The sequence below is a fragment of the Pan paniscus genome, chromosome 19 (genome assembly GCF_029289425.2).
Source record: "Pan paniscus chromosome 19, NHGRI_mPanPan1-v2.0_pri, whole genome shotgun sequence".
NCBI classification, from domain to species: domain Eukaryota; kingdom Metazoa; phylum Chordata; class Mammalia; order Primates; family Hominidae; genus Pan; species Pan paniscus.
In genome coordinates, this window is record NC_073268.2 from 17,352,611 (window position 1) to 17,380,059 (window position 27,449).

Sequence of the window (27,449 nt, forward strand, 5' to 3'; positions counted from 1 at the left end):
ATCTCATGATCAATATACAAAAATCAATTGTAATTCTGCAAACTAGTAACAAACAGCTAGGAAACATATATTTTAAAATATGCCTTTTACAGAGAAAAAAAGAAATACCCAAGAATAAATTTAACAAAAGATATAAAAGTCCTACACCTACAAATTGGAAAACTTTGCTAAAGAACCTTAAAGATGACCTAAATAAATGAAGAAATATCCCATGTTCATGCATAGAAAGACAATATCACAAAGTTATCTCTTCTCTCAAATCGAACAATAGATTTAGTCCAACCTCAATAAAAATCTCAGTCTGGTTGTTATGAAAATTTCCAAGTTATTATATATATCATATAGAAGGGCAAAGAGCTAGGCATAGTCAAAGCACTTCAGAAGAAGAAATTTTAAAAAGAGGACGTTGCTCTACCAGAAGTAGTATGTGAGACTACTACCATGGGCAAAAGAAAGACTATTCAACAAAGACAAACAGGAAAAATTGGAAAACAAAAACAAAAATGAATCCTTCACACCAAACACTAAAAGGAATTAAATGTCAAATGCAAAACTTCAAATCCTATGGAAAAAAAAATACAGATGAATATTTTTCTAACCCTCAAGCAGAAAAAGTTTTCTTAAATGAGACAAGGAAAAGTACTAACTATAAAATGTTGGCCAGGTGTGGTGGCTCATGCCACCCCAACACTTTGGGAGGTCAAGGCGAGAGGGTCACTTGAGGTCAGGAGTTCAAGATGAGCTTGGGTGACATAGCGAGACCTCATTGCTACAGAAAAAATTTAAATTAGCCATGCATGGTGGCATATGCCTGTAGTCCTAACTACTGGGGAGGCTGAGTGGAAGGATCACTTGAGGCCAGGAGTTTGCAACTGCAGTGAGCTATAATGACACCACTGCATTCTAGCCTGGGTGACAGAACAAGACCCTGTCTCTTAAGAAAAAAAAAAAAAGTAAAATTGTTAAATTTAGCTACATTAAAACTACAAATTTTTGTTCATCAGAAAACCACTTTAAAGAAAATGAAAAGAGGAACAATAATCTAGAGGAAGATAATTGCAATATAAATAACCAAATAATGGTTGATATCAAGTCAAGAATATATAAAGAACCAGAACCAATGAGAAAAAGACAAATACTCTAATAGCAATATGAGCGAAAGATATGAACAAATCATTTTACAAACCTATGATTAGAAAACATATGAAGAAAGGCTCAACCTTACTACTGCTGAAAGAAAGAAAGAAACTCAACATGTTCTCTTGTACATTATTGGTGAGAGTGTAAATTGGTAAAGTAATTTGGCATTCTCTTGTTAAATTGTACATTCACATACCCTACCCATTTCTAGATACAGACTTGACTTGAGAAATTTTAGCACTTGTGTGCCTGAAGACACATTAAAAATATTTTAAAAACTGTTCATAATAACAAAAATGTGTAAATTGTCAACAGGAAAATAGATAAGTAAATTATAGCAAACCTACACATAGTGGAATATCATAAAATAGTGAAAAATGAATGAAATACATAGCTACCTGCCACAAATGGATGAATCTTAAAAACAGTGTTGAGTCAAAAATCAAAACATATATGTGTGCATGTATACAGTTACACACACACATATATATTATTTTATAAAGTTAAAAACAAGTAAAACTACATAGCATAGTAGTTAGACTTACATAAAGTGTTAACACTTAATTTTAAGAAGCAAGAAAGGGGCTGGATGCAGTGGCTCATGACTGTAATCTCAGCACTTTGGAAGGCCAAGGTGGGAGGATCTCTTGAGCCCAAGAGTTCAAGACCAGCCTGGGCAACATAGCAAGACCCTATCTCTACAAAAATAAAAATAAAAAATATAACAAATAAAAGGCAAGAAAAGCAAAACACAAAATTAAAGATACTGGTTATCTATGAGGGAAAGGCAGGAGATTAGATGGAGGAAATATAGTTGTGATATTATTGGTGTTTAACTCGAAGAAATATCTTGAGTTGTGTGGTATTTAGGTTATATATATTATAGATATATGTGGTATGTGTATATATACACAGTATATACAGTAAAAGGTACATCTAATAGTGAAGAAATAATAGTAATGAACCTTTATGAGTCAAATAACACCACATCAAAACATGCAGTCAGACTTCTAGAAAAGATGGTAAAGTATGGCTTGATCACAAGTCACTTAACTTCCTATCTAATGAAGGGAGCAAAAATCATTTTTAAATGGCGAGCAAAAAGAGTATTATAATTATCAACCACAGTTCCTCCAAGAAAGGAAATAGACCCAACCCATTAACTTTAGAAAGTGACAGCCACGGGGTAGGAGTAGGGGGACAAATAATCTGAACTCACAGAGCACAATGTGGCAGATCTCCTGTCATTTACAAAATTATGAGATTCCAAATTCAAAGGAAAGGGAGCCAAGTATGCCACCGTATTTTTTCCTTCTAACTAGAAGGTGCCTCTGAGTAGAGAGCAAAAAAGGATGGGATGTGAACTGTGACCAAAAAAAAAAAAAACAGGTTTTCCAGACTTTAAACAGAACTGGGAGAACTACCCAAAGCCCATGATGATGTTTCCCCATTAGAATGGGGTGCACCCTGGACTGTGGTGGGGCAACATAGTAACTCTAACTTCTTAATGTTTCCTATAAGCGCCTGTCTTAGCCTGAGAGTGTTCTTTTAGAAACTATTTCTTGCCTGGGCACGGTGGCTCACGCCTATAATCCCAGCACTTTGGGAGGCCGAGGCAGACAGATCACGAGGTCAAGAGATCGAGACCATCCTGGCTAATATGGTGAAAACCCCGTCTCTACTAAAAACACAAAAAAAGCCGGGCATGGTGGCACGCGCCTGTAGTCTCAGCTACTCGGGAGGCTGAGGCAGGAGAACTGCTTGAACCCAGGAGGTGGAGGTTGCAGTGAGCTGAGATCGTGCCACTGCACTCCAGCCTGGGCAACAGAGCGAGACTCTGTCTCAAAAAAAAAAAAAAAAAAACCAAGAAAATATTTCTTGTAGTGAAGAAAAATTTATCTTAAGTTTAGCAACTCCCTTCATTTCACTTGAGAGTTTGAGAGGTTTTGCTTGTCTTGATGTGTGTGTGTGTGTGTGTGTGTGTGTGTGTGTGTGACTAAATTCTATAAGCTAAAATTTAACCATTTTCATTAAGAAAAAGCCTTTTCAGTATGGTTCCAATTTTATAAAACTATTTCTGTCTAACCCACCTAATGTTAATGATAATTCTTGATGGGTAAGATTTGAGATAATTTATTGTTGTCTTTATACTTTTCTTCCTTGCTTGAATTATTTAAAAGAGGCATGTATAGGCCGAGTGTGGTGGCTCACGCCTGTAATCCCAGCACTTTGGGAAGCCAAGGTGGGTAGATCACCTGACGTCAGGAGTTCGAGACCAGCCTGGCCAATATGGCGAAACACCGTCTCTACTAAAAATACAAAAATTAGCCAGCCATGGTGGTGCACATCTGTAATCCCAGCTACTCAGGAGGGTGAGGCAGGAGAATCGCTTGAACCTGGGAGGCGAAGGTTTCAGTGAGCTGAGATCGCACCATTGCATTCCAGCCTGGGCAACAAGAGCAAAACTCTGTCTCAAAAAAAAAAAAAAAAAGTATGTATTATTTTACAAACACAATTCAGTGTGTATAAAAAGACAGACAGAAACAGCTAGAAACTGTTGGTAACAGTAGCTTACACAGTGAGTGCTTACTGTTTGTCAGGCAATGTTCTTAAATCCTTTACATGTATTAGCTTGAGTCACATAAAATTGCTAATATTTGGCTTTTCGACCTACAAAAATGGTAATTTCACATGGCTCATTTTATATTTATTTCTTTAATCCTTGAATAACCCTAGAGATAAAGGTGGAGGGCTGCTAGAAATGCAAAGAAAAATCAAGTGCCACCGCCTCACAGCGCCCTGCACCCCCGCTCCCAGTCCAGCCCTTGGCCTTGCCCTCACACCCCTCCTTTCAATGTCAGGGTGCACACAGGGCAAGGGGTTCTTCTCTGTCCGTCCCAAGATGCCTTAAGAGGTAGCATCAACCAACCCCCTGAGTGCTGAAGGTAGGACATGTGGCCTTGCTGTAACTCAGCTGGAGTCATTTCAGGGTCTTAGCAGGTTCCCCATAAATGAAAGCTGACAGAACACCTTGGGTACACCAGCTTGGGTACAACCCCAACTGAGTCCCCATCCATGTCCCCCCATGCTGGCACTGAGGCAGGCACATTCAACAGTTTTATGTTTATTTTCAAAAAGTGATGAAGACAAAAGGAATATATCCAGACACCACTCTCAGTACAATAAATAGCCTCCCCCATTCAAAAAAAATAAAAAGAAAGAAAAAGAAAAAACACACACCCACACACAACCACCACAAACAATATCTTGCTTCTTGAGATGTGGGCCATTCCCCCCTTTCCAGCCCCTTTTCTCTGATCCCCACTGTGTTTGAGCAGGGGGAGCCCAGGCCAGCTGTCCAAAGTCAGGTGAGTCCTTTCCCTGACCCTGGCGGGCTGATGGTTATAATATACGTGTATTTGTTCTTTTTGGATCAGGGATTAACACACATGCCAACGAAAAGGTTGAAAGTTACTGTACAAAGGAAGAAAATGGAGTCTCCTGCTCCCATGTCCCACACCTGACCCCTCCCACCCACTAGATGCAAAAAGCTCCTTCATGTCCAAGACTTTCTCGTCTTCTTTTCTCCAGCTGGAAACCAAAAGCAAGACGCAGCACCAGGTAAACGACTGTAGTTAGGGCAGAGGATGGGGCAAGGGGACACCCCTCTCAGGTTTCATCGTGGGCCAGGAAGCATCTGGTGAACCCCAAAATCCTTCTTGAGCCCCACTTCCCCAACCAACTACTAAACAGAGAAGGGCCAGAGGGAGCGGGGGCCTTCTCAGTCCTTCATCCGTTTCCCAAATTAGTCAGTGTCCCCCAACCTAATAACACTGTTTCTGTTCCTTTCATCATGTCATCTGCTCAGTTGGGAAAATAGTTATAAAACTGTCCTTCAGCTTCCTTATCAAAAGGAGAAGGGGCCCCAGCAGGGGAGGAGCTGTCACCACTGGAAGGATAGGGGGACACGCGCCTCCTCTTAGAGTCTCCTTCGCCCAGTCCTGAATCACTGGATTCCGGCCGGATGGGGGCAATCTCAGTCCACACCAAGGGGGGACCCTGGTCCTCTGGTCCCCGTCCCTCTGAGCCTCCAGGGCCAGGTTCCATGGGCAGAGTCCGCATAGGGCGGAACCAGCTGGCCGGGCCCATCTTGGGAGGGTACTGGGGTGCCACAGGCCAGCCAGCTCCAGGTGCCAGGACCTCCTGGCCTCGGTAGTAGGACATGGTGGGCCCAGGGGCAGAGGGCAAGAATGCAGGCTTCATGCTGACTGCTCGAAACTCAGCCTCATAGCTGTGGTCCCGGGGGGCCCCCAGCCAGTAAGCCTGGGGAACCACATCCTTCGCCTGGCCAGGAAGGTCGGGGTAGAAGCGGCTGGGAACAGGATATTGGTTGGGTAGGAGAGGAGAGTAGTGATCTCCCCCAAGGAATTGACAGTTGGGTCCAGGCGGGGAGGGGATGCTGGTGTCAACAGATGTGTACATGCTAGAAAAAAATAGAAGGCAAGAAAACGGGTCACCAGCAGAACCAGTCACCTGTGAGCCTACCTGTTTCACACATTCCTTCTCCGACCCTCCTTCCCTGGCCTGCCCACCTGTAGCATCTGTCCCCCACCCTCCTGTTTTCAGGGGCAGGGAGAGGATGTGTCTCAGGAGGGACCAAAGCTGAGTTGAACCCAGTGGCACTTACGACTCAAAGTTCTCCCGGAATCCTTTGGCAAAGGGGTTATTATCAATTTTCAGCTGAGTAATCTAGAGAGAAGGGAAATAGAGTCACCTGAGTCCTGAGTCTGGGGCTCGGGAACTTTCCAAATCCCTCCCAAGGAAGACAGTGGGCCCCACTCTGCCCTCCTCCCCACCGGGGCTCAGGCAGCCCTCACCTCGGCATTCTGGTAGGCAGTCACGGCAATGAACTGGGTTTCTTGGAAAGTAAAGATATGCGTGTTGGAAGCGTTGCAGGCTGCCTCTGGCTCTCCGTCGTTCACCTCAACGATATGCAGCCGGGGCTGGTACTTATGGAGGGACTGGAGCACAATCATCTGTAGACAGAGCGAGACGGTTGTAGGGGTGGGGAGGAAGGATTTCGAGGATCCCATCACCCCCACCAACAGCTGGCCCCACGTGAGGCTAGCAAGCACCCTGAGGTCATCCTGTCCATTCCCCTGCTCTGCCACCATGTAACTTCCCCCAAGCTTTCCAACTGCAGTGTCCGGACTCTTTGGGGCACCAATTCTAGCCTCTTGCCCCCTCTTCTACCTCCAGATGTCAATTGAGACCAAGGTATCAGCACAAACAGGGCTTTAGGGCAAGGGCACTTTTTTTTTCTTTTTTCTTTTTTTTTTTTTTTTTGAGACGGAGTCTCACTCTGTCACCCAGGCTGGAGTGCAGTGGCATGATCTCAGCTCACTGCAACCTCTGCCTCCCGGGTTCAAGCGATTCTCCTGCCTCCGCCTCTTGAGTAGCTGGGATTACAGGCACCCGCCACCATGCTTGGCTAATTTTTGTATTTTTAGTAGAGACGGGGTTTCATCATCTTGGCCAGGCTGGTCTTGAACTCCTGACCTTGTGATCCACCCGCCTTGGCCTCCCAAAGTGCTGGGATTATGGGTGTGAGCCACCGCACCCAGCCAGCAAGGGCACTTTTAACAGGATTGTTCAACCTAGAGAAACTCGGCATCTATTCCCTGGGACCACAGGGCCAACTCTGTGCCTTTCATGGTGCCGGAGCAATGGCAACCCATGATTTGGTGAAGAAACCCTGAGGCTGGGTTGGCCTGTGTGGCCTGAATATGACCCCCGTCCAAGATTCAGCTTCATCCCATCTCATCTTCCTCCCAAGGTGGGTGAGAAACAGCCAGAGTTTAGGAAGGAAGAAAAATGACCCTTCCTTTAGGACAGAAGAAAAACGAACCTTCCTTCCTGTAGGAAGGAAGAAAAAATGAACCAAACTGGCCCCGCAGGACCCTTGTGGCCTTGGAGGTCTCAGACCCAGGGTGGGGAGCAGGGCGAGGCTACCTTTTGAAGAGCAGGTCCTACCTGGGTCACATTGTTGGACGCCCCCTTGTTGTTTGTGAGCTTTAGTTTCCCAAATGAAACTTCCTGGCGCATCCAGTGCGCTCCTGTGTTGGGGGAGTCCGGGTGGACGTACAGGCGGTTTCCTGTGGACAGTTCACCTCTTTGACATGCAGCCCCCGGGACAGAACCCTGGTGATGTAGGGCTTTGCCTGTCCCGAGAGGGACGTAAGGAAGGACACAGGGGGAGGACCAGGCAGGGAAGGGCAGAGGACTCAGCAGAGGACAGGCTAGAGCAAAGCAGGAAGCCAGAAACAGGAGGGATGCAATGGAGTGGGATGGAGTGGGAGGGGGGTTAAAGGTCTAGGAATTAGGGGTAGGGGCTTGGTGGGCCCACCAGGGGGCGCCCAGTCCCCGCGAAACAGAGCCCACCACTCCCAGGGGCGCGCGCACCTGGCATGCTGCCCTCGGCCTTTCCACACTGCACCCACTTGCCGCTCTGGTACCGCCAGTGGTGCTGGTCCACCAAGACCACGTCCACAAACATCCTGTAGTGGCTGGTGGGCTCCAGCCCGGCCACAGTAAATGACAGGAATGGGAACATCCGCCTGGAGAGAAGAGAGAAAGCCCCCAGCACCCATCAGCTCCAGCTTGACAGCCAGTACCCCCTGCAACAGTGCCCAGGCATCAGTGGTGTGCTGTAGCTGGCTTCCTCCCACTCACAAGAACCAGCTGGAAGGTGTTTAGGGAGTTTGCCAACCAGTGGTTAAACACAGCCATAATTAAAAATTAAATTATATAAACTTGCAATTCAAGACATATTAACAGTCAAAGTAGGCCCGGCACAGTGGCTCATGCCTGTAATCCCAGCACTTTGAGAGGCCAAGGCGGCCGGATCACCTGAGGTCAGGAGTTCGAGACCAGCCTGGCCAACATGGCAAAACCCCGTCTCTACTAAAAAGTACAACAACAACAACAAAAATAGCTGGGTGTGGTGGTGGGTGCCTGTAATCCTAGCTACTCAGGAGGCTGAGGCAGGAGAATGGCTTGAACCCAGGAGGCAGAGGTTACAGTGAGCTGAGATCGCGCCACCCCCCTCCAGCCTGGATGACAAGAGCAAGTCTCCATCTCAAAAAAAAAAAAAAAAAAAAAAAGGAGTAAAAACTAAAAAATCATCACTGCTCAGTTATTTTACGTTTTACTATTGTCTGTGCTGTCGAGGTTACTTCCGTCTATCGCAGCTGCATGGAGGAGGTACTAAATCACAGTGCACTGTGCGTCTCTTCCCAGCTCTGTGTTCAATGACTCACATGAGTCGCTTGAAATCATCCATAGCAGGAGTATTTACACCACAGGGATCAGCCAACACTACAAATCAGAGTTTTTTAAAATGTTCTTTTAGAGGGTCAGTTGCTCGACATCTACCTGCACACCCCTGTCTCTAACCTTAGCTGCTTCCTAGGAGGGGGCACCACCAGCTCTCCACAGGCAGTTCCTGGAAGGTCCTCACGCCTCAGTTCCTCAGCCACCCTCTCTGCCGTGGCTCTCACAGTGCTAACACACTCCCAGACCCATGACACCCACTCACAGGCCCTCCCTCTCCCATGCTCCTGGGTCTGCCACCTGCGGTATAGCCTGCCCTCAGCCTTTAGAGAAGTTGCACACATCCTAGTTGAACAGGGAGCTTCCCATCCACCTGAAAGAAGGCTCTATTGAACACGGGGCTCATGTTCAAAGTCCTTGTTTCCAGGAAAAGTAGAGGAAGTTAGGGGGTGGGATGCTGTATGATTCCGCTATTGTGCCAGAGTAACAGATTCAGAAAAGAAGCACTCTTCTACCATCACCATCTCCACCACTAACACCTTCACTATCCCCGTCACCACCACCACTACAACCAGCACCATCACCACCAGTAGCACTGTAACCACCCATCACCACCATCACAACCACCGTCACTACAGCTGCCCCCTCCACCATCACGATAACCACGATCTCCACCAGCACCAGCACGGGCACCACCATCTACAGCCACCACCTTCACCATCACAACCACCACCAGTAGTACCGTCACTACAACCACCACCTCCACCAGCACCAGTTCCATCACCAGCTCCAATGGCTTAGCCTTTCTCTTCTAACACAAGCAGGAAGAGCAGAGTTTTCAGAATGGCAGAAGCTAATCCTCATCAGAATTATTTTTCATTTCCACACACTTCCCCCTCCTCTCATGAGAAGCCCTGAAGGATGAGGAAAAAGGGACCTATCTGAGTCAGGAAACCTGGAGGAGGGAGGGTTCCAGAGGCCTAGGAACTGTTTTTGAGGGACTTCTAATCCCCAGAGGTCCCCAGGACAACTTACCTAACAACCTTGGGAAGGTGTCCTAGAAGGGTGCTGTCACACGCCTGTCTTCCCCTGACTTTCCTGAGTTGAGAAAAATAGATTACTACCCTATGACCCTGGATAAGTTAATTCTCAAGCCAAATCTCAGTTTCTTTTTGAAATGGAGTTTCGCTCTGTCATGCAGGCTGGAGTGCAGTGGCATGATCTCAGCTCACTCTAACCTCCACCTTCCAGGTTCAAGTGATTCTCCTGCCTCAGCCTCCCAAGAGCTGGGACTACAGGCATGTGCCACCATACCCGGCTAATTTTTGTATTTTTAGTAGAGATGGAGTTTCACGTTGGCCAAGCTGGTCTCGAACTCCTGACCTCAAGTGATCCACCCGCCTCAGGTTTCCAAAGTGCTGGGATTATAGACATGGGCCACTGCACCCAGCCCAAATCTCAGTTTCTTCACATGTAAATGGAGAGTCTAACTCCTGTCCATCTTTCCTCTGAAAGCTGTTAAAAAGTTCGAAAGATGGCCCGGCACAGTGGCTCACACTCGTAATCCCAGCACTTTGGGAGGCCGAGGAGGGTGGATTTCCTGAGCTCAGGAGTTCGAGACCAGCCTGGCCAACATAGTGAAACCCCATATCTACTAAAAATACAGAAAATTAGCCTGGTGTGGTGGCATGCACCTGTAGTCCCAGCTACTTTGGAGGCTGAGGCAAGGAGAATCGCTTGAACCTGGGAGGCGAAGGTTGCGGTGACCCGAGATGGCGCCACTGCACTCCAGCCTGGGCAACAGTGTGAGACTCCATCTCAAAGAAAAAAAAAAAAACATAAAATGTTATTTCCAATTTTATATTTGAAGAAACTGACGCTCCGAGAGGTTTGGTGACGGTCCTTGGTGGGAGAGCAGAGGTGAGGTCTTCTGACTGCAGAGTGCATGCTGTGCTCTGTGGTCCCCATTTCTTCATATTCATTTTTTTCTTTCTTTTTTTTTCTTTTCTTTTTATTTAGACAGAGTCTCGCTCTGTCCCCCAGGCTGGAGTGCAGTGGTGTGATCTCGGCTCACTGCAACCTCTGCCTCCCAGGTTCAAGAGATTCTCCTTGACTACAGGCACCCAACACTGCGCCTGGCTAATTTTTTTTTTTTTTTTTTGAGACGGAGTCTCGCTCTGTTGCCCAGGCTGTAGTGCAGTGGTGTGATCTTGGCTCACTGCAAGCTCCGCCTCCAAGGTTCACGCCATTATTCTCCTGCCTCAGCCTCCCGAGTAGCTGGGACTACAGGCGCCCGCCACCACACCTGGCTAATTTTTGTACTTTTAGTAGAGACGGGGTTTCACCATGTTAATCAAGCTGGTCTCGAACTCCTGACCTCAGGTGATCCACTGGCCTCGACCTCCCAAAGTGCTGGGATTACAGGGGTGAGCCACCGCGCCCAGGCCATACTGATTTTTTTTTAAGAGATGGAGTCTGCTATGCTGCACAGGCTCTGCTCAAATGCCTGGGCACAGGCAATCCTCCTGCCTTGGCCTCCCGAGTCACCCGAGCGGGGTTATAGGTGCTCACCACCATGCCCAGCTCATCCTGTTTTTATCACTAGTAGAGGGAAATGAAGGAGACACAGGAAGAGGCTGGGGAAAAGGGAGAAGAGAAAGGAGATCTCGGTTTCTCCCTAAAAGTCTAGAATCACCACCAGCTGGAATCCCAAAATAGCCCCTGATTTACATGACACTTTGCTGGGAAGGAACCGAGAGTGGTGATGGGTCTGGTGCCAAATTGAGCCTCCCTAAAGGCCACTTACCATCCCACCCTCATAAGACAGGGTCCAAGACCCCAAATTCCTCTGCTGGCCCTAAGAACTAAGTAGCCTTGGGATGGTTCACAGGGTCGTCATACCTCTCCCAGATTCGGAGCTCCTGGCACAGGCTCTGCTTCACTGTAATTAAGTGCAAATTAAAATAGCAAGGAGATAGATAGTTCTTCTCAGTCGTATTAGTCAATGTTTAAAAATTGATAATATTGGCCCGGCGTGGTGGCTCACGCCTGTAATCCCAGCACTTTGGGAGGCCGAGGCAGGTGGATCACCTGAGGTCAGGAGTTTGAGACCAGCCTGGGTAACATGGTGAAACCCCATCTCTATTAAAAATACAAAAATTAGCCAGGCATGGTGGTGCATGCCGGTAATCCCAGCTACTTGGGAGGCTGAGGTGGGAGAATCGCTTGAACCTGGGAGGCGGAGGTTGCAGTGAGCAGAGATCATGCCACTGCACTTCAGCCTGGGCAACAGAACGAGACTTTGTCTCAAAAAAAAAAAAAAAAAAAGTGATAATATCTACTGCTGATGAGGCTGTGAGAAAATGGGTCCTCTCATAGACTATTGGTGCGGGCGTAAATTGGTAGCACCTTTTGGGAGGGTATTCTGGCAATGTGTCGTACCTACCAAAGTACAAAATGTGCTTGGGCATCAAGGGAACTCCTCGTCTTACCAACCTCAGATCCACTTAATAGACTCAGACAGCCACTGGCAAACAGCCAGACAAAAAGCAAAGCTGCAGCCTGGGCAACATAGTGAGACCCCATCTCTACAAAAAATAGAAACAATTAGCCGGACATGGTGATGTGTGCCTATAGTCTCAGTTTCTCAGGAGGCTGGGATGGGAGGATTGCTTGAGCCCAGCAGGTTGAGGCTGCAGTGAGCCATAATCACACCACTGCACTCCAGCGTGGGTGACAGAGCAAGACCATGTCTCATTAAAAAAAAAAATTTAAATTAAAGTTGTTTTCACTTGCCCCAAGACAAATGAAACCAGTTAAGCATGCTTAAGCCTAAAAAAAATGTTTTTAGCTGGGCACAGCGGCTCATGCCTGTAATCCCAGCACTTTGGGAGGCTGAGGCGGGAGATTGCTTGAGATCAGGGATTTGAGACCAGCCTGGGCAACACAGTAATATTCTGTCTCCATAAAAAATAAATTTAAAAAAATTTTTTAAGATCTGAAAAGTTGGGCCAGGTGCGGTGGCTCACACCTGTAATCCCAGCACTTTGAGAGGCCGAGGCGGGGGATCACTTGAAGTCAGGTGTTTGGGACCAGCCTGGCCAACATGGCGAAACCCCGTCTCTACTAAAAATACATAAATTAGCTGGGCTTGGTGGCTTCTGCCTGTAATCCCAGCTACTTGGGAGGCTGAGGCAGGAGAATCACTTGAACCTGGGAGGTGCAGGTTGCAGTGAGCCAAGATTGAGCCACTGCACTCCAGCCTGGGGGACAGAGTGAGACTCCATCTCAAAAAAAAAAAAAAGATGTAGAAAGTTATCGACTAAAGTTATCTATGTGGGAGGTTCAAGTCCACTTCCTGGCCCATGAAAAATATTACAAATAAAAAAATTAAAGTTCTTGGAGTTGGGAAAGTGGAGACAAGAAAAAAATTGTAATGACTGTGAGGATAGCAAGGACAGTGTGGGACTGAAATTGTTGTTTTACCAACCTCTATCTTCACATGCACAAATCCAAATGCAAATTGAGCTTAACACAACACAGCTACCCAAAGTTATCTTAATTATAATAATCAACCAATCACACCCAGAAAGTGGGGATTGCCAGCAATTAATACACACCCACACACCCACAGAGACACAGGCCTCTCTCTTCCTCTACTGAGAATGTCTACCATCAACTATTATATACTCGCCAACACATTCGCAACACACACACACTGCCACACAGAAACCCTCGCACAAGCCTGTGTGGGGCATTATCAGGCTGCCCCAAATCTCCAGACACAAACGTAGACGCCAAAGTCTCCTACTGGGATAATCCACCGTTTTGTTCTCAGTTCCCCTCTCTCAGCCCCATCTGAGCTGCCTTGATCAATCTCCAGACCCAGGAATCACCCCCTGTGCCCTGCCCCATTTCTGCCCGTTGGGAAGAGCATGCCACTGGCGCTGGTCAATACCGAGGGATAGATCCAGGGTGGGTGGGAGAGGAAGAATCCGGGACGGCGTGAGTCAGCTCAAGGCAAAAAGCCCTGGGGCTGTAGGCTGTAGGTGGGCCTGAGGTGGGAGAACCTTTCAAAAAGGAAGAAGGTCATGGGTGATGTGGTGTGACTGGTGGGTCACTGGAACCCACGGAGGGATAGGCCAGCCCACAAAAGCAGGAGGACGGAAAGGAAGCTGTGCTATAAGCCCAAAAGCCTGTTTTGAGAGGAAATGGCCACTGATTTCCCAGATCTCAGGAGCCCAAGCTGAGAAGGTATGGAGGTAACCTGGGGCTGCTGGGACTGAATTGGGGTTGTGTGTCCTCTGTCCCCTCCATGGCAGCGTGGGGTCTATGAAGCCTGATCCAAGAAAAAGCACCAAAAGAAACAGTGAAGAGCCACTGCCTCCTTCAACAGGGACCCCACGTATGGAGCCCCTCAGAATGGAGCAAAAAGTGTGAGGATTGGAAAACACACACACACACATTTATGAAGCAATCAGAGAAGCTTGGTGATACTTAGGAAATTCTTTTCAGGTTTGCTAATGGTATTGCATTCATTTTAAAAAGCCATTTTTAGAGGTGCAGAGATAAAATAATATCTAGAATGTACTTAGTAATTACTATATTACTAATATAGTTGCAGACAGAAGAAGCGAAGTGAGGATGCAGAAACAAGATTGGACCCATATTGACAACTGTGGAAGCTGGGGATGGAAGTCTGTTACATTCTTCTGTCCATGTTTGTATGTAGTGGAATTTTTCATAATAAAAAAATGTAAGTGTATGTATCTAAAAGGGGGACAAAAAAACTTGTCAAGTGAGAATTACTCAGCAGGAACACCAAGGAAAGGAGGCCATGGGAGTAGAGATGGTGATACACACTTCGAGAATCATCCCCTCAAGTGCCTCCCTGAAGTGCTCTACAGCCTCCCTGAAGCTGGCTCTACAGGCAGAGAGGCAGCCCCCTAGCACTGGCCAACTCCCTAGAGTGCTGGCTGATGCTCCATCCACCCCATCCCTCAAGACTGGCAGGAGGAGGCAGAGGCCTGGCAGAGGCTGTGGGGAGACCCCAGCAAGGGCCCAGGGTGGGAAGGCCTCCTGACCACACAACAGAGTGGAAGGTTAAGATGCCCCACTTCTGGTCTGCTGTGTGATGGAGTGCAAGCCCCTAGCTGTCCCTGCAACTCAGTGACCTCAACTGTAAAATGGGGAGACTGCTTGGCCTACCTAACGCACAGTGAAATAATGGAAGTGAAAGCACTCTGAATGCATCAGGGCCTTCAGAGAGCGTGGGTGGCTGTTTTTACTGGTGGCCGTAGGGGGCCAGAGAAAGAAACCCAGGCAAATACTATCTGGGCTGTAGTGCCAGCTCTGCCTGCAATGAGTGTGTTGTGTGACCTTGGAAGAGTCTCTTGCTATCTCTGGGCCTGTTTCCCTGTCTGTGCAGTGAGAGGGACAGGATCTTCTGGGTCCCTTCTAATTCAGACACATTGGGACCAGAAGCTTGGGCTGTGTCTGGGTACACTCAAAGGGTGACTAGGGTTGGGGGGAGCAGAGAGGAATTATCAGAAGGCTTAAGAGATGAAGGCTGAGCCATCAAAGAACACGCCAACTTTCCTGGGTTCATCCCAGGGAAAGTGGAACAGCTCAGTAACTTGAAGCCAGTTGTGGCTGGCAACAGGTTCCCCAGTCCCAGGCTACCCCACAAAAATCATCTGGAGGGAAGAATGTTCCAGCAATGCCCAGATCGAATACCAACCTCTGGGGTCCAACATGGCCTTTTCCCTCTCCCCTCCACCCCAAGCCCCACGTTTGGTATCCACACCTCTCGGACCTGGGACCCAGCATCCCAGGTCCACCAATGACAACAGCCCTTCCACACTGGTCCTCGCTGGTCCCCTGCTCACATGGGCCGCGCTGGGAAGGGTGGGTGCGCACAGCCCACATCAGACACAGTCCACTCCGGGGGTTGCTTACTAAACAAATACCACACAAGTCGCAGGTTTCTGTTTCTTTCCTTGCGCAGGAGGCTCTATCCGGAAGCAGCACCCTCAGCCCCAAACTCTCCCCATCACGCACGGGGCTCAGGAACCCTGAGCCATGAAGCCATGGGACACCCCTTCCCCACTTCTCCAGGCTGAACCGGTGAATTTCTGGACAGGAGTGTGGGGAAGGTTTTCACTGGACCAGCCTCAAAGGGTGCAGTGTGGGGCTGGCTACCAGGCTGGACCCCTGGGTGAGCTTCATCTGCCCAGCCCGTGGGCATTTGTGCCTGGAAGGGATCTGTGCCCCCTACAAGCTTTACTGCACTAGCCCCCATACACACACACACACACACACACACACACACACACACACACACACCAGACATATGATCTCAAAGTAAGACCGGAAAGGAAACTTGGCGACTGCTTCTCCATGTCACCAAATCCCAATCTCCCCCCGTACACACACACCACCACCACCGCTACCACCACCACCACCACCACTAAAACTGACCTGAGCACACCAGCAGCAAAGGAGCCGGGGGAGGTGGGCGCAGGGGGCCCGGAGATAAGGGGCTCTCTTCCCCTCCAGTTTCCCACACAAGAGGCCCAGGCGTCCTGTCCGCCCAGAGCACAGGCTTTCACTGCCCGCTGCGACTCCTCTACAGTAGAGAGTGGGGCAGGGGCGCACACCAATTCTAGGTGAAGCCACAGTCACCCTTCCCCTAAATCAAGGTGACTTCTCACTGTCCCGCACTCACCCGTCTCCCTTGTGAGTCCTCTGGCTGTTGGTGCAACAGCCTGGGCACAGACGCCCCTCCGGAGCTTTCCCTGTCCTCCTAACAACCCCATTCCCCTGTCTCCCTACGCTGAAGCCAAAGCAGTGAGGGACACGGAGTCAGAAGCATTGTCGAGCCAGAAAAACAGACGAGACGTTCTTGTTCCGGCGGGGGCACAGAGGCCCCGAGGGCCGGCGCGCCGCACTCACCGTCCCTGCTTGGTGATGATCATCTCTGTCTGGTGCTGATTAAACTTGGACCACAACAGGTGGTTGTTGAGCGCGACCCTCAGTTTCCCCGACACCTCCAGCCCCGCGGGTAGCGCATAGTCCTCACGCGGCCCCGGGTAGAGCCCGGCGCGCGGGTCCGGGGCGGCGTAGCCCTCGCCCGGCTGGTAGCCCTCGGCGTCCGCGGGCGGCGGGAAGGACTCGCCCGCGCCGGGGAAGCCGGCCGCCTGGGGTCGCGGCGGGTAGGCGTAGGCTCCAAGGAAGCGGCTCGGCGGGGCGGGCACCAAGGCGCCCCCCGGGTAGGGAGACCCCAGGCTGCCGCCCCCGCGACGCTCGTCCGCGTCCTGCGCGCCCGGCTCCGGGTAGAAGTAGCGGTGCTGCGGGTCGGCGCCAGGCGCCCGGCCCTCGTCGCTCCCCGGCATCGGCTCGGTGCCCGTCAGCATGTCTCCGCAACCCGGCTCCACGATGCCCATCCGGGGCGGGCTGGCACCTTCCCGTAGCCGTCGAGGACCCGCCCCTCCGCGCGCGAGAGGGTCGCGTGGGCTGGGATGGGCAGGGAGCAGGGAGCAGGGGGCGGGGGACCCGAGGGCCGGGTGGGGGACCCCACCGGAGCCCGGGCTCTGACGCCTGGCTTCTACGCCCTCGTCCGGCAGGCGCGCGGCAGCTCTCGGGCTTCCTCTCCAGCGGGCCGCTGTCACTAGAGTCGCAGCGCTTTGCTGTGGCTTTATGAAGCTCTCCGGCTCCCCCCAACTCCGCCACCTCGGCCCTGCTCCGCCTCGCCCCACCCCGCCCTCTCGTGGCTAATACTAGGCAAATTCTACGCTCTTGGCGAGTACTGCAGGGCCCCCCATGGTGGAGAGAAGCGAGAGCCCGCGCGCACCCTGTAGTTCGAAGATCTTGCTTTCTGGGAGTGTCAGCTCCGCCGCCTGACACACCAGCCCGTGGCTCTCTTCTGGACCCTCGGGGAAATTCAGCCCAGCTTTGAAGTCTCAGCTCAAAGGCCCTCTCCTACAGGAAGCCTTCCGAGATGGCCCAAGTGGGACTCGCTGGGCATTCTCCTGGCACTCAGAGGCTCGGAGCACGGGCACACTAGAAGCAACTTTGACCATGAACATTCAATCGATCTTTATTGATACCTACTGTGTGCCCAGACTCTGTGCTAAGTGACCTTTCGGGTTGCCCTCTTTCTCCCCACCAGAGGTCCACTTGTGCTGAGTTGGCTGCATCTTGTAGCTCTAGCCCTGGGGGCAGACCTGGAACCTGATGGACAACAGGAAATGTTCCTTAAAGCGCACTGCATCAGCAGCAGCCAGGGGTTTGCAGGGCCCTGAGCTGGGCCTGGCAGGGCCCACAAAAGCTCCCCTACCCTGCATGGCAGTCATGGGCACTGGAAGTAGCATTGGGCTGCCAGTGCTGAGAGTCCCAGGTCTGGCTCTGCCTGCCAGGTATATGTGACCCAGGCAAGTCATTTTCCTTGCCTGAAAGTCAACCTCACGTGCCTCATCCATAGACTGGGGGAAATAAACAGATCTACTTTTCAGGGGGGCTGCAAGCCTTACATGAGAGGGTGTACGTGTGCAGCACTTTCCAATCTATTATTATACCTGGATGGAAAAGCTGCTTTGAACAGATTCAGAGCCGGCTGACAGGAAGGAAACCCACCACATGCTCTGAAGGGCTGCCTCGGAGATAGGACGATGGAGGCTTTTCTTTCTCCATTTTCCTTTTATGTTAACTAATGTATTAGACTCCTTTTATGATGAAAACTATCCGTTTCCCCCCCTCAATTGAAAATAGCATCATTGGGAGTTTTCCTGTGTATAAAGATGAAACATGCTTATATAGGAAATTTAAGCAGCACAGAAAAGTAAAAACAAGACTGTATAAATCACCCCAAATTCCACCCCCTAAAGCCAGACAGGATTAACATTTCAGTGAACACCCTCTGAGACCTCACTCCTTATATACTCTCTGTCTCTGTCTTTTGCACACATGCACAAATATATAATTTATATAAACACTACACATGCTGCTTTATAATGTGTACTTTTTTTTCACTCCACAAGGTGTCATGGAATATTTTGCATATCAGTATATAAAGATTTACATTTTTAAGAGTACTTTGAAAAATACTTTAATATTTTTGTCATGTTAAAGTTTAACTTCTCCTCTCTCTACCCTCATCCCAGTCCTCCCCAGTTCTCCCCTGGGAACTGGCCCCAGCTCTACATTTCTGTCCCAGCCTGACAGGGCTTCACCCTTAGGGGCCCATGGGGACTCTCTGCTCCCAAATAGAGCTGAACCAAGAGGCAAGTTGGCAGGCAAAGGCAAAGCTGGGGACTCCAGGAGGTGGGCATGACCCAGGGAGGCTTGGGGGAGAGAGAATCAGCACATCTTTTGAGGTTGGAGACCGGATACATGACAGTACCAGAAACACAGGACTGGCCTCCTCCCCAACACCTTACCTGCCATTTCTCCGTACCTTAAGGAACAGGGAAGTTTCTGCCTGATGTTCAAAGTGGGGCAGCATTGCTTGGAAGAGAGGGTGACCTTGGGATCCTTCACTACTTTTGGGGAAACATGAGAGCTTTCAGTAAGACCCTCCTGAATGACTGATTCCCCAGGAGATGTGAGACTGTTGAATGCTGACACCCCTTTGGGGGACATTTTTGCTCAGTGCTTGGCTGTTGAAGATCAAATGGAGTCTTGCTCCTCCCTCTCTCTCCCCCTCCTCTTTTCCACACTAATCCTCAGGTCAAGTGATTCATCCCCTTGCCTCTGAAAAGGATGACATGAGCTCCCACCCAGCTTTCTGGGGCAGGTGGAATTATGAATCTCAGAATCAGGTGGTCCTGGGGCCATGCCTCTGGAGGAAGAGGAAGGCTGGGGGTGGTCTCTCTAGAACCTGACAGGCTGTTATAGGGTCTTACAGCCTGGTTCCTCAATCCCCGATTTCTCACCCCCTCTCTCCAATTTCTTCCACCCAAAAAAGAAAGTGCTTGTGAAAAGCGGGGGCTGAGTGGTCCTGGTGTCACTGCTGCCAGTCCCGCCCCTCTGCCAGCTTGGGTGAGAATAAGGGCCCTGGCAGTGACACCTTCTCCTCCAGCTGCCACCTCACCCTCCTCCCGGGCCCTGGGGCTGGAAAGGTGGGAGAAGAGGAGTGAGGAGATGAGGTCCCCTGGGATCCCCTCACTTTCCCATGGCTGCTCCTCCCAGCCCTCTCTATCCCATCAATACAGGGAGCATTATGAGGCTGGTCCTGGTGAGACCGGAGTGAAGAAACACAAGATAAGTGTCCAGGAATGAGAGAGACATGGCCTCCAACCAGCATCACATTTTATGAGACACGGTGGATGGTAAATATGCAAAATGGAATAAGACACCAAACTCACACAGTGCATTTGTGGCAGAGCTGAAGCTAGAACCTAGGTCTCTTGACTCCCAGGCCAGTGCTCTTCCCACAAGAGTGAGGAAGAATCATACTAACACTGGAAAAGGTTTAGAAAACAGGCCGGGCGTGGTGGCTCATGCCTGTAATCCCAACACTTTGGGATGCCAAGGCCAGCAAATCACTTGAGGCCAGAAGTTCTAGACTACCCTGGCCAACATGACGAAACCCCATCTCTACTAAAAACACAAAAATTAGCTGGGCATGATGGGCGCCTGTAATCCCAGCTACTCAGGAGGCTGAGGCAGGAGAATCACTTGAACCCAGGAGGCAGAGGTTGCAGTGAGCCGAGATCGTGCCACTGCACTCCAGCCCGGGAGACAGACCAAGACTCCATCTCAAAACAAAAACAAAAATAAAAATTAGCAGGTGTGGTGGCTGGCCCCTGTAATCCCAGCTACTCAGGAGGCTGAGGCAGGAGAATCACTTGACCCCAGGAGGAGGAGGTTGCAGTGAGCTGAGACTGTGCCACTGCACTCCAGCCTGAGTGACAGAGGGAGACTCGGTCTCAAAGAAACAAAAAGAAAAAGAAAAGAAAAGGTTTAGAAAACAGAAAAGAAAATCATGCCTAATCCCACAGCCTAGACACTGGTTCTCTCCACGCTGTTGTCCTCTGCAAACGTTCAGGGCTTCCTTTCAAACTGTTTCCCATGAAGACTCAAAATGAGAGAGGCTCCCCGAAGGTCACACAGCACTTGCTTCACCTGCGGGCTGCAGACTATGCCAGGAAGCCACAACGATGTGGATTTCTGGGACTTGCTTCTAGAGATTCTGAGGCCCAGGCCTGTGGCGGGTCTCTAGAATCTGTATGTTTAAGGACTCCAGGTGATGCGTTGGACTTCAGGGAGTCCATGCACCCCACTCTCAGGCTCCCTCCCATTTTGCTGTCCCATCTCCAAGTCCCATCCTGCAAGTCAGTGTGCCCTGAGCTTGCTGGGTATGCACACTGAGGGCGGTTGAGGAGGTCTCATGCCTGAGGAGGGTGGCTGCAGGCATTGAGATTTCCTTATTGATGCTCTAGGACCAGATGATTCCTCACCCCAGAGTCTACCAGCCACCTGGGTCCTCTCCTGAAAACGTATGGAGTGCTGAGCTCCCTAGGCACCTGGAAGGCTCTTGGATGGGTTTGGTGGGGCAGCTGGGGAGGAGCGGCTATTACTGGAAACTGTTTTTTTGTTTTGTTTTGTTTTGTTTTGTTTTTTGAGACAGAGTCTTGCTCTGTCACCCAGGCTGGAGTGCAGTGGTGCGATCTCAGCTCACTGCAACCTCCACCTCCCGGGTTCAAGCAATTCTCCTGCCTCAGCCTCCCGTGGTGGGTGGGACTAGAGGCACATGCCACCACGACCGGCTAATTTTTTGTATTTTTAGTAGAGATGGGGTTTCACCATGTTGGCCAGGCTGGTCTCGATCTCCTGACCTCGTGATCTGCCCGCCTCAGCCTCCCAAAGTGTTGGGATTACAGGCATCAGCCACCACGCCCAGCCTACTGGAAACTGTTAGTGGAGCATGGCATGGCACCAGGACCCAGGATTTCCACCCTCCACCCTGCTGGGCAGAGCCTTAGAGGCTGTGAGAGGGTAGATAGTAAAAGAGAGGGGGCAGCGAGTTGGGGAGAAGGCATGAAAAGAAAGAGAGAGCAAAGTGAGAGGCTTAGGGTGCATTTCTGAAAGAAAGATTTAGACCCAGAGAGGGACAGGGACCACAAAGTCAGAGACCCAGATCGTGACTCAGTGGGAAAGTCTCAGGCTGGGCCTGCGAGAGGGGCATGAAAGAAAGGAGACAGACAGAGATGGGCCAATGGGAGGAAAGTCTGCAGAGGCAGAGAGGCCTGGGGGTGCTGGAGCTGGGGCAGAGAGAAATGGGGTGGGGAGACTTAGTTGGGTGGCTGGGTTGGAACCTCAATCCCAACCCTTACTGGCTGTGTTACCTATTAAAGTATCTTAACCTCTCTGGGTTTTTTTTGTCAGTAAATGGAGCTATCAGACCTCTGCCAGGACTGACTGGGTCTGTCATGTGAAGGTTGAGGGGTGCTGTCCTAAGGCTGAAACAAAACAGAGGCATAAACTGTGCCAAGCCCTCTTTCCTCTACTCCCAGCCACTTACACCTGCCCTTTCCTCCCTCTGGCTTAGTGGCTCATCCACAAAGTGTCCTTCAGGTCCATCCTCAGCCTCCACTCAGGGCCTGGGGCCAAAAGAGAGCCCCTCTGTTCATAAGACTCTCATATTAGAAAGGGACAGGCTTCCCCTCCTGATACCCATATACCATTCCCTGGGTACCTGAGCGCTGGGATAAGCCAGGCCCTTGGAGATCTGGGATCACAAAGATAAATTAGGGTCAGTCCCTGCCCCCAAAGAGCTCCTAGCAAGGTGACCCCCTCAGCCCTCTTGCTCCTGGGGTGTAGACTCACAACACACCACGTGCACACATGCCATCATCCACGCATGTGCACACACACCCCATGCAGAGCTATGCTAGGGAAATCTCTGCGATCCAGTCCCTGCAGCCCCACCGCCTGCTCTTGCCCCACATCCAGCATCCCAGAACTCCTTCAGCATCTGACTCTGCCCACCCCGCGTGCCCTGAATCCCCTCCCCCTCTGGGCCCAGACTGCCAGTCCTTCAGAGGGCATGGCCGGAACCATCAGATTAACAGCCAGAGAGGGGGGAAGGGGAGGGACAAGCACCTGTAGAACCCCCCCGCCCCGTGACAGCTGCAGGAGTTCCGAGTCCCCAGCACCCAGCACCAGGTGGTCAGTGTGAACACAGAACAGAGGGCTCCTCCCAAGGTCAAGGGCTCCAGGCTCTCATCTGCAGGCTGGGTCACCCTTCCCCACACACACCCCCCCAAGCCTGAGCGGCCCTTACCCCTGGGCTCCAGGCCAGGCCTGGGTGCCTTTCAGTCCTCCTTCTCCGTGGCATCTTATTTTGAATCATGTATCCTCTCTCTGTCTCTAGCTGCTCTCACCCCTGCCAGCATTTCCCATAAGACCCACACCCTCCATGCACACCCACGCATGCAGTAGGCCGCTCCCGCTGCACTCCCAGGCTAGGGCTCCTGCGCCCTCCTGAAGGGATATTCAGACATCGGGTACTTGGGTAACTCTGTTATCAGGAGGGCATGCCACAGTATGGATGGGCAAGCCCAAGCTTCAGGAGGCACTGGGGAGAGGCTGTGCCCCCACCCTTCCTGCCTCTCAGCAGACAGGCCCTTAATCTCAGGCAGGAAGCAGGGTCTGGTTACCAGGAGTTGGGCTGGGGAGGCGGGAAATATCCAGGGCTTTGGGTAAAAGGAGATGGGAGAGGAGGGAAGAAAAAGAAGAGCCAAGGAAAAGGGACTTGGAGGGAGGGCACAGGCTGAGGGGTTAACCCCCATGCTGCCAAGCTCCTCTCTGCTTCCCATCTTGCCATCTTGGCATGACTTCCTGGCACAGTCAGGCTCTGCCAGGCCAGGCCTCGCTGTCCTTCAGAGGGCCACCCACCCCCTGGGGCCTCCTCTCTCCCCAAGGTTCTCTCTGGCTTCCTGGGATCTGTGGGCAGCCCTGTGTGCCCGTGTCTCTCAGGGCTCCTGAGTGTCTGGGTTCCTCTGGTCTGATTCGGCCCCTCTCTGGGTCCCTGTGTTTTTGCCTGCGTCTTGTGTATCCTCTTTACGTCCACTCCTATCCCTGGGACCTGTGAGAGGTCTGCACGCTGGTCCTGAGTGTAGGTTCTGTGCCTCTGTCTGTGTCTCTGTGTCTGTCTGTTACCTGTGGGCCTCAGAACTTGCCTTGTCTCTGTAGCGTGTTTGTGTCTGTCTCTGCATCTTCATGTCACTGTCCGTGTCTCCAGGGCTATCCAGCGCTCCATGTATCTCCTGCATGTCTGTCTGTCCATCTGGGACTAGGCCTCATCTGTGAGTTGGCTCTGGCCTTCCTGTGTCTGGCCTAGAGCTTTTTGCCTTGTCCACCTGGTTAATGTCTCAGGGTGCGGGTGAGACAGAGCAGACTTATGGACTTGGTTAGGGATGAATGAGAGAGGAAGAGGGAAAAGGGCATGGGTGGTATTGGGGAAAAGAGTCCCATTCCTAAATGGTGCCTGAAGCAAGCTGCCCAGCCCTGAAATGCCAGGGTGAAGCTCTGTGTGGCCAGGGGGCAAGGGAGAGAGGGCATGGCAGGGAACACACCTGCTCAGGGCTGGCAGCGGAGTTGCACAGAAACAGAAACAGACCTAGTTGGTATATGGGGGTGGGCCCTCTACATACCAGAAACAGGACCCAGAAACAGGTGGAAAGACAAACATGGAACTCTAGGTTCTGATTCTGGCTCCGCTACTGGTGTAGATCACCTTGGGCTAGGCCCTTTCCCTCTGTGTGTCGCAGTTTTCTGCTCTGTAAAATGAGACAGCAAGGACCATCCCCTAGAATTCTGTTAGAGAGCCAGAGTGACAGAAGACATCCCTAAACCCAGGACAGAAGACTAGTTGCCCCTTTCTGTCCCTTAAGGAGGTATCCCAAAGACCCTTATAGTACCAACAGCCTCTGTGTCTGCGATTCAGCACCACTAGGGGCAGGACAGAGGGAAGAATGGAGGTTAGACAGCAGGAAGGACTTCCTGCCAAGCAGTGGGAGGGTGAGGAGGCCCCAGCTTCTCCCAGCAGTCCTCCAGGGCCCCTCTGTCAGGGCTGGGGGTGGAGGGGCAGGAGTGGGGGGCGTTCAGCAGCTGGGTAATTAGCCATCGCTCTCAGGCCCTGCGGGGAGGGGCTGGCTGGACTGAGAAACCAACGCAAAGTGACAGGGGTGGTTTTGACACGCGGTGGAGCTGACGGGCCCAGGGGGCTGGGGGTTTGGTTTGGGGGGGAAAAATCCCATCAAATGATTAAAAAATAGGTCAGAGGGAAGAAGCCACAGCCGGCACTGGGTCCGTGGTGAGAACGCCATGTCGCTTCCCCAGGGCTGTGGGCCAGAATGGGGTGGGGGAGCTGAGGAGTGTTTGCAGTAGGCGGGTGAGCTGGGAGTGGGGGCAAGAAGGCTGCAGGCCCAGCAGCTGGCCCTCTGCTTCCCTCAACCCTATCTCACGGGGACATTTTACCTGCAGCCCACCTCCTGGCCTTCCTGTTGTACCATCTTCCTCCTCAAAGGCAGGATGCTGCAGCTCTTCTTCTGTTCCCCCTACCCCACCCACAACATATATACAAGCTCCATTCCAGAAACACTGAGGCTACTGCCGCATGTGGAAGCCCTTCTTACCTTCTCACCTAGGGATCTCCTGCGCAAAGGCAGCTTGCTGACTTATCCTACATTTCTTGCCCATCTGAACTAATTCACCTGCCACTGCATCCCCTTTGCCATCTTGCCAACTCTACAAGGGGTCCACTTTGGCCCTCCAGCTTGTTCTCAGATTGTCCTTTTCCCTCCTTCTCTCCTTTTCTGCCTTCCCAACTTCTGCCATAAATCATAACCACAGTAGCCTGGGAAAGGGAGAGAACAAGGAGGAGTGAGGTAATAGACTCAGGAGCCTGGGACAGGTTGGTGATCTCTAAGCACTTAGAGATCTAAGTAGGTGGAGGCTGATTGACTGTGTCTGCATTGTACAGCAATTTGAGATTCCTGGTAGTGTTCCCCCGATTTAGGCAGTTTACAGCCACCCCCCACCTCCTCTACTGAAGACTGGGACATTCTTTCAGCTGTCTTCCCACAACCCCTTAAATTGCAGCTTAATCCCATTTCCTTTTCTGAGGTCACTGAAACTCATGGAGAGATTAGCACCTGAAATTTGGGAGTAGAACGGAGGCCTGGGATCCACATGCCACAACTCCCTTCCTTATAAATCCTAGGCACAGGCAGAAATCAGGCAAGCAACCAGTGTGTGAAGCAGAGGGACAAACCAGGCATTAGGCTCCCAGCAGTGCTGTCTCCAGCTGAGTGGGCACCTGGGTCCCAGCCACTGGAATGGAGGACACCCAAGGCCATGTTGGCGCGAAAATGGATTGGCTAGGTCTGACCTTGAGTTTAACCCCACTTACCGCCCCAGACACAGATCCGCTCTGACACACAAGTCTGAGATTTCCCCAGGAGCCTGCTGTTTGCTGCTTGCCCCGCTCAGTTACCCAGGAAGTGTCAGAAGGCGTCCAGCCTACCTCCTCCCACCAGGGCCATGGGCAGCTGGCTGGACCGAGCTGGGCACTGAGAAGGGCCCTGGACCCACGTCTCTGGCCACAGGGGACATAAAGGTGGCATGGCTGCCCAGCATTGCCCCCTCTCCTTGCTCACTGCCATTTCTTTCCAATCACTGGCATCAGAACCTGACATTCCGTGAGTTGGGAAAGGATGGTTATGGTCAGGCAAGTTCTTAGCAACTGGACCAGTAACTGGGAGTTGAGATACTGACCTCATCACCTTGCATTTCACACACATGCACACACTGAACTAGGGCCACCCAAGACCCAGGGCCCTGCAAATAGGCAGTGGGGCATGGGGCTCCCAGGTTCCCATGCACGACCCTGAATGTTGCCAAATCTAGCTTGTACTTTGTCTCAATCCTTGACTCCCAGTGAGTTTGGAAACTGTAAAAACCCCAGTTCTTCCTAATTAACCCCCTCCTCCTATCACCGCTCTGGGTTGAGGGGTAAAGGATGAGATAAGAGAATATCCCGGCCAGGCATAGTGGCTCATGCCTGTAATCCTAGCACTTTGGGAGGCCGAAGTGGGCAGATCACTTGAGATCAGGAGTTCGAAACAAGCCTGACCAACATGGTGAAACCCCATCTCTACTAAAAATACAAAAAAACCTATCTGGTCGTGGTGGTAGGTGCCTGTAATCCCACCTACTAGGGAGGCTGAGGCGGGAGAATTGCTTGGACCCGGGAGGCGGAGGTTGCAGTGAGCTGAGGCTGTACCACTGCACTCCAGCCTGGGCAACAGAGAGAGACTGTCAAAAAAAAAAAAAAAAGAACATCCCCAGGCAACTCGTACCCTTTATTTCCTTTCTTTCTTTCTCTCTCTCTTTCTTTTTTTTTTTGGTTAAGACTAGTCAATATACCTTTGATTTCATTAGACTTCACAATGGTGTGAAGGCAACTGGGTGGGAACCATTGTTCCCATTTTACAGACAAGGAAACTGAGATATAAAAAAGTTAAGTATCAGCCAGGCACAGTGGCTCATGTCTGTAATCCCAGCACTTTGGGAGGCCGAGGCGGGAGGATCACAGGGTCAGGAGATTGAGACCATCCTGGCCAACATGGTGAAACCCCATCTCTACTAAAAATACAAAAATTACCTGGCGTGGTGGCACGCGCCTGTAGTCCCAGCTACTCAGGAGGCTGAGGCAGGAGAATTGCTTGAACGAGGGAGTTGGAGGTTGCAGTGATCTGGGATTGTGCCACTGCACTACAGCCTGGTGACAGAGCGAGACTCCATCTCAAAAAAAAAAAAAGTTAAGTACCAGCTGGGCACAGTGGCTCATGCCTGTAATCCCAGCACTTTGGGAGGCTGAGATGGGTGTATCACTGGAGGTCAGGAGTTCGAGATCAGCCTGGCCAATATGGCGAAACTCCGTCTCTACTAAAAACACAAAAATTAGCCGG

The 27,449-nt window shown here is 50.9% G+C and overlaps 1 protein-coding gene across 1 annotated transcript; it reads right to left on the reverse strand.

Annotated features, from left to right (window-relative positions):
• Positions 1–1,644: 1,644 nt before the first annotated feature.
• On the reverse strand, positions 1,645–17,142 carry TBX21 (T-box transcription factor 21). The gene is made up of 6 exons (XM_034941540.4): positions 16,426–17,142; positions 7,603–7,757; positions 7,174–7,295; positions 6,018–6,176; positions 5,828–5,889; positions 1,645–5,623 (listed from the first exon to the last, which is right to left on the reverse strand). The coding sequence occupies exons 1-6, from the start codon at positions 16,914–16,916 to the stop codon at positions 5,005–5,007; spliced, it is 1,608 nt and encodes a 535-aa protein (XP_034797431.1). The 5' UTR covers positions 16,917–17,142; the 3' UTR covers positions 1,645–5,004.
• Between the last annotated feature and the right edge of the window lie 10,307 nt (positions 17,143–27,449).